The sequence below is a fragment of the Pongo pygmaeus genome, chromosome Y, assembly GCF_028885625.2.
Source record: "Pongo pygmaeus isolate AG05252 chromosome Y, NHGRI_mPonPyg2-v2.0_pri, whole genome shotgun sequence".
Taxonomy (NCBI): Eukaryota; Metazoa; Chordata; class Mammalia; order Primates; family Hominidae; genus Pongo; species Pongo pygmaeus.
In genome coordinates this window covers 14,835,702-14,842,342 of record NC_072397.2, presented here as the reverse complement: position 1 = coordinate 14,842,342, position 6,641 = coordinate 14,835,702, and the positions used below count along the sequence as shown (strand labels likewise).

At 55.4% G+C, this 6,641-nt stretch overlaps 1 protein-coding gene across 1 annotated transcript; it reads left to right on the top strand.

The window, feature by feature from the left end:
• Nucleotides 1-3,645: 3,645 nt before the first annotated feature.
• Nucleotides 3,646-6,438, top strand: LOC129025820 (testis-specific Y-encoded protein 3-like). The gene is made up of 6 exons (XM_054473385.2): nucleotides 3,646-4,156; nucleotides 4,770-4,847; nucleotides 4,976-5,087; nucleotides 5,189-5,334; nucleotides 5,442-5,523; nucleotides 6,218-6,438. Exons 1-6 carry the CDS (start codon nucleotides 3,803-3,805, stop codon nucleotides 6,238-6,240), a joined length of 795 nt encoding a protein of 264 aa, XP_054329360.1. The 5' UTR covers nucleotides 3,646-3,802; the 3' UTR covers nucleotides 6,241-6,438.
• Nucleotides 6,439-6,641: the final 203 nt, after the last annotated feature.

Here is a 6,641-nt window from a genome sequence, read left to right as displayed (position 1 = left end):
TCACATTCCCAGCTCCTGAGGAAGCTCCAAAATACCTGTCCATGAAGAAAATAGAACATTTCCGCACACTGGATCCCAGTGTGGTCCTCCAGATTCCCTGTGAGGTGGACTATCTTGTATGGGAAGGCAGGGCACTGGGAGGGAGGATGTCAGAGACGATAACACATGTCAGGGCAGCCCAGGGTCATGGAAACAGAACAAGACAGTCCCGGGAGAAACATTCTAAAACGGCATAGACCTAGGTGGGCCTCAGGTGGACATCTGCGTGGAGAGGGAGAGGGCCCTGGTTGAGCTCAAAATGAGCCCCAGGTGGTAGCAGATCTTAGGGCAGGGCATGGAGCTGGCAAGTGATGATGAGACAGCTATCCCTTAAGCCCTGCTTCTCACCCACTGACTTTAGCCACATATGCATCCTAGTGGCTTAACGTTCCCCAATCCTGACATGTGGGTGTTATAATTTCCTGATGGGCCTTTCTCCCCCAAACCATGGATTGCCTGGGATTGCTCACTGCAGTCTCCTCCATGATCCTTGGGTTCTCCATGAGGGGCACAGATCCAGGACTCAAAGGCCTCTGAGTTGCCAATCCTTGGTTGCTCGCCTGGCCTCCTCTCTGTTCTGTCTCTAATGCTGTCCTTCCCTCCATGGGATAGAACTGCAAAGCATTGAGCCATAGGCCCTGGCTGATGATCTAGGGGACTGCAGAAGCAGGTCCAGGGGAGTTCAGGTCACAGCTTAAAGCCAGTTCCCCGGAGACCAAGGAATGACCAGCGAAGTCCTTTCCCAGGGTGCCCCACGGCGAACCCCACCTCAGCAATCCTGCCAAAACCCGGGCAGTCTTATTCAGCCAAACAACCTCCACCTCCACCTCAGCCATGATGTCTGTCATATGATAAGCTCAGCCGTTGTGTCTTCCAATATGATAAGGTCAGGTAGGAGGTGTACTGCCTGCAGCTGGAGGCTTGACCTTCATGATCCCAGAACCACTGGACTGCAGTGGAATGAGACACTCTGTACCCTGCAGGGAGAGGAGTCAGGAAGGTTCATGCCAGACCTCACCTCCCACACACCAGCTGCCCTACCATGCTGGGAGGCATTCCTTACCGAGGATGCCAACACAGTACTCCTTAATGATGACTTCACTGTCGAAATAGAGATTGTGACGACATGAAATCTTCATCCCGCCGCCGGTAACCGGGATCGCTGAGGTCCTCCACCTGCCTGATCAAGGAGAAAGAGAATGGATTCAATACGACCATCTTATCTAGCTGCGCTGTAGTGAACCACGAGTTTCCACTTTCCAGTTCTCCCACTGAGACAACCCTGGTCCCCAGGGGGACCACAGACTGACTCAGAAACTGGACCCCTCCCACCGACCCAGGCTCCCCAGCCTGACCTACAAATCCATCATGTAGCAAAGCAGGACTTCATCATGGTTTCCGGCCCAGGCCGACATCTCGTGTGCCAAACAACCTACCTCTGGTCAGGAAGCCTCCAGATGATTGGGTGGGCAAGTCTCGTGACGCCCTGCAGTTTTGCAAGAGCACAGAGACTGTGGAGCAGGGCTATCTCCCAGACATTTGGCCTGTCACCGTCCGTTGTTGGTCCTGTGTCTCTGTCTGGCGAGGAGGCAACGGCACAGCTATGGTGGTTTGTGGAGTGGGTGGACCCCGGCCAAGACGGCCTGGGCTGACAAGAGCGGAGAGGAAGAAGAAGTGGGCAGGTGGTTGCAGCTGAGGAGCGGAGGGGCGGGGTGGCACGGGGTGGTGTGAGGCGGCTGCTTCTCCGGGTTCATGAGCTGCAGGAGGCCTTTGTGTGCTGAGTGCCGGACCTGCTCTGCTGATGTCCGGGTGTGTGCTGTCTTCTCATCCTAGTCTCCCTGAGGGGTGGGCCTGCCCACTTGAGGGAAGTCCTGTAGTAAGAAACGGCGGCAGAGTTGTGCCTGGCGCTCCCCATGGGAATTGCGTGGGTGCAAAGGAGGTTATATAGACTCAAGGCCTACACCCCTTTGGGTTCGGCGCCGGCAGGGGGAAGAAAGCCTATCTGGGGAGCTGGTGCCTGCCTTGAGGTGGTCGGCAGCCCCATGCACCGCGAACCCGTCTTAAGCACCTTGTGTTTCTGGGCTGAGCCTGTTGGAAACGGGCACCGAGAGCATGGGGTGGTTGAATGGCTGGCAATGGCAAAGAGACTGCCCGTCCTCCAGGGACGTTCCCAGGGAAACGTGCCCTTCGACTTTCTGCTGCGCGGGAAGGGACCTTGGCGCCGCGATTCTCCCTTGTGAGTGCTGTGCTTGGCTCCCCTTGCCTACCACGTGTTCCCAGGGCTGCTACAAGCAAGCTGCAAGGATATGGCTCTGGCCCAAAAGGCGGAGATGCCCTGTGGCCTGGGGCACTCACGGAGCCCAGCTCCAAGTGAAGGACCTCCAGCGAGTCCATTGACGGCACAGGTGCTCTTGGTCCAGGGCCAGGCTGTGCCCGCTGGCCCTCCTTCTGCCACATCACGTCGGTCTCCTCCTCAACCACCACCTCCACCTCAGCCATTATGTCTTCCACCATCAGCACCGCCTCCTCTTCCAAGGCCGCCTCCTTGCTCTGTACTCCGGCCGTCCTCAACAGCAGAGCCTCCAGCCTGAACACGGTGCCGTCCTGTGTGCTCCCACAGATCCCGGCCTGCGCAGCCCAGCCCAACCTCCGCACCCCTAGGCTCTTGGGGACCGATCCCCCACAGACACCCTCCCTAAAAACCCACGGGCATCGCCCTGCTGAGAACCTAGTCCCACACCCACGTGGACCCAGGTTTCCTGAGGAGCTCCGCTGGACCCGCAGATCCTGCAATGGCCACAGGGCTCGGCTCCCCCGCAGGCTCAACTGTGCACAGGAGCTCAGGAGCCAGAGGCCCAGGCCCTGGGCCTGCAGAGCACCACCAGCAGGCACCGCAGCCACTGCAGCGGGTGCGGGAGCCTCTGGGTCGGCAAGGCATTGCAAAACACCGTGCGCGCAAGTCATCAATGGCCAACCCTGGCGGCCGGCCTCTGGTGTGCCCAGGGCATAGGACAAGAGGCCCTTTGGAATGCTCCTTGGACTGCAGCATCCTCAGGGAGGAAGCATGGTACGCAGAGCCTGTATTTGCCTCGACCTGCGATAGTGTGTGCCGGGGTTCTGGCCTCTACAACAGATCAATTTCACCTTAGCACAAGGAGGCGACTTTCCTCCCACGTGCCCGGCCCGACTCACTTCCCCTAGGCCGCCCCTGTCAACCTGGCCCCAGCAACCAGAGAGAGTTCTCTGGATCTGCAGTATTGCTTCCGTACCATCCAGCTGGCCTGCCTAACGAAGAGAGATGTTTCATGTGTTCATGACACATAGAGATTTTCATGGCTTGCCACACTCAGGATGTCAGGACACAGGGCTGCCGTGCCCACAATTCCAAATGCCACGCAGCCCGTCTGTCCCAGGATGCCGAGCTACCGGGCACAAGCTCCAAGGGCTTCTCGGAGGAGGTTTGGGGAGAGGAGTTGGCGTTAGGGGGAGTTGGAGATGCAGGCCCACCAGTGGCTGTGCCGCCCAGGGAGACGCCCACCGCCCTCCCATTCATTGGCCAGCATGGGAGGAAGGCGGTCGCAGCGCGGCTCGCCGCGCTCTTCCCGCGCAGTCCATTAGGGGGCGCCCGGGAGCCCCGCGCATGCGCACTGAGGGCCCGCTGACCCACTGGGTGCAATAAAGGCTGCGGCCGGGTTCGTGTGGCTCGGTTCGGGCAGCATAGGCCTTGCTCAGTGGGAGTGCGGAGGAGGGCACCGTCTTCAGGATGGAGGCTGTACAGGAGGGGGCGGCCGGGGTGGAGAGTGAGCAGGTGGCTTTGGGGGAGGAGGCGGTGCTGGTGTTGGATGACATAATGGCGGAGGTGGAGGTGGTGGCCCAGGAGGAGGGCCTCGTGGAGCCGCAGGAGGAGGCCCAGCGGGCACAGCCTGGCCCTGGGCCCATGACCCCAGAGTCTGCACTGGAGGAGCTGCTGGCCGTTCAGGTGGAGCTGGGGCCGGTTAATGCCCAAGCCAGGAAGGCCTTTTCTCGGCAGAGGGAAAAGATGGAGCGGAGGCGCAAGGCCCACCTAGACTGCAGAGGCGCGGTCATCCAGAGCGTCCCTGGCTTCTGGGCCAATGTTGTATCCTTCTCAGTGTTTCTTCTGCCTTTCTGGTGGAGAGGTGCTCTCGGGGAAGTGTAAGTAACTTATGGGCAGCTTGGCATCGATGTGACGCCACCTTTGGGGAACAAAGGTGAGTTGCCCCGGACAAATGTGGCTAGGGAAAACTGCAGCAGGCGTGGGTACTATTTTCCTGCGTGCGGCAGAGAAACCCTTGGTGATGCCGAGCAGCAGACGTTTGGGGCATGTTTTTGAAGAACAGAAGCGAGTTCAGACCAGAATAGGTTTTTGTGTGCATCAAGCTATTTTTAAGGCAGTGTGATTGCTCCCCCTTTCTAGTCCGATCTGGGACTGGGCGTCTTCGGCTATAAGCAGATTCTGCCACTCCTCAGACACCAGCAAGTCTCTGCAAATCGCACCTCCGCATGTCAGTGCAGTCAGCCTCAGAATTATACACCCTCTGTGAAGCCAAGGGGCCTTATTTTAGGGGTAGGGGGAGGCGAAAGGAGGTCATATACGTGGAAGCAGATCTGAGAAATCCCCTACCCCAGCCTCTGGGTGCTCTTAGGCCTTCTTCCCTGTTGCTCCTAGCTTCTCCTTCCACCGCATGTAAAGCCTCTTTGACCTAAATCAGATTGCAAACCACCCCCAGATGTCAGCCCTGATCACTGACCAAGATGAAGACATGCTGAGCTACATGATCAACTTGGAGGTGAGGACAGCAAGACTGAGGCTAGAGGGTTTAGTGGGGGAGGGTAAGGGAAATAATTGGTTCCTGTGAGCAACAGTTGGCACCTCACCCAAAAAGGTATTTAAACTTTCTCCACCTTGTCCTGACAGGTGGAAGAAGTGAAGCATCCCGTTCATCTCTGCAGGATCATGTTGTTCTTTCGGAGTAACCCCTACTTCCAGAATAAAGTGATTACCAAGGAATATCTGGTGAACATCACAGGTGACAGGTGGCTCCCAGGATGGGTAGTGGAAGGAAGATGGTGGGTGGATCATTGCCAACGTGTTCCAGTCCCCTTCCCACAAAACTTTCTGTCTCTGTAGAATACAGGGCTTCTCATTCCACTCCAATTCAGTGGTATCCAGATTATGAAGTTGAGGCCTATCGCCGCAGACACCACAACAGCAGCCTTAACTTCTTCAACTGGTTTTCTGACCACAACTTCGCAGGATCTAATAGGATTGCTGAGGTGGGTCCTCACTGGGAAACATCAGCAATGACCCTGGTGTGTTCCCACCTGTTTGGGTCACCAGTCTGAGCCCTGATGAGGCGTTTGCCGATTGATTCCCCTGACAGATCCTATGTAAGGACCTGTGGCGCAATCCCCTGCCGTACTACAAGAGGATGAAGCCACCTGAAGAGGGAACAGAGATTTCAGGTGAGCCGTTCAGTTGGAACTGGAGCTGTTTGATGCCCACTATGAGGGGGTTGACACACCTGCCTATTCAGGGAGCCTGGACGCTCGTTTCAGAAATGTAGAAATTGAGGCTGCTTTCCTATATGTAGAAATTCCTTGAGAGGACGAGAGAGAGTGACAGAATCCAGGACATTCATGGCATTGGGCTGAAAAAGGCAGATTAGAGACTGCACTGCAAGGCAGGTTATAGCTGTGAGTCTTAAGCCCAGGGGAGCATAGTCCATTTCCAGAATCACTGAGAAGTGAAGCTGAAAATCATTCACTTCAATCTGTAGCCCTTGATTCCATGGCCGTCAACCCCAGCGGCAGTCATCCTACCTACTCCATGAGATTGGGCTCCCTGAATGTGCCTCCTGGTCATCCCTGTCCTAGACCGCAAAGGATTGTTTAGATTGATGGATTTCCTTGAGCTATTGCCGCATCAGATTTCTGTGTGCTTTTAGTGTACAATGCATCTTGTTAGCTGACTCCCCTCACAGAGAGTACTGGGAATGGGGCAGGTATTGCGGAGAACAGTTTGTAACCCATGGTAGGAGGAAGTTTAAGAGATCACAAATGGGGAAGGGATATCCTTTTCTCAGCGGGCCCTGCAATTAAAACATTTCAAAGTATGGCTGAGAGAAATGCGTTTTGACATGCGTTTGTGTTTCTCTAGGGGACTCCCAGATGTTGAGTTGACTGTGAGGGAGCATCGGACCTTACTTAAAACAGCAGAACTCCTAAAAAGTTACTACCGTATGCAGGATGTCAGTACTCAGCATGGTCTTATGCCCAGGAAGTAAAGGAAAAACCGACCCAGTCACAAAAAAATCAGACAGGAAAAGGGGGTAAACTTGGATTGTATGGAATGCCAAATAAATATTCTCAAGAATGTTTGACTGTGTGTGTGTGTGTTTGTTTCTGTGTGTGTGTGTACGTTTATCCCCTGGATTTGGGTGTCATATTGAATTGATCAATCAATATGCTTTATTTTCTTCATGGAACTGACCCGTCTGTGTTGGAGCTGGGCCTCTAAAATTGTGGAGTGAATGGGTGTGGAATGTGTTGGGATTCTTCCTACAGGACAGAGTTGGGGAGGT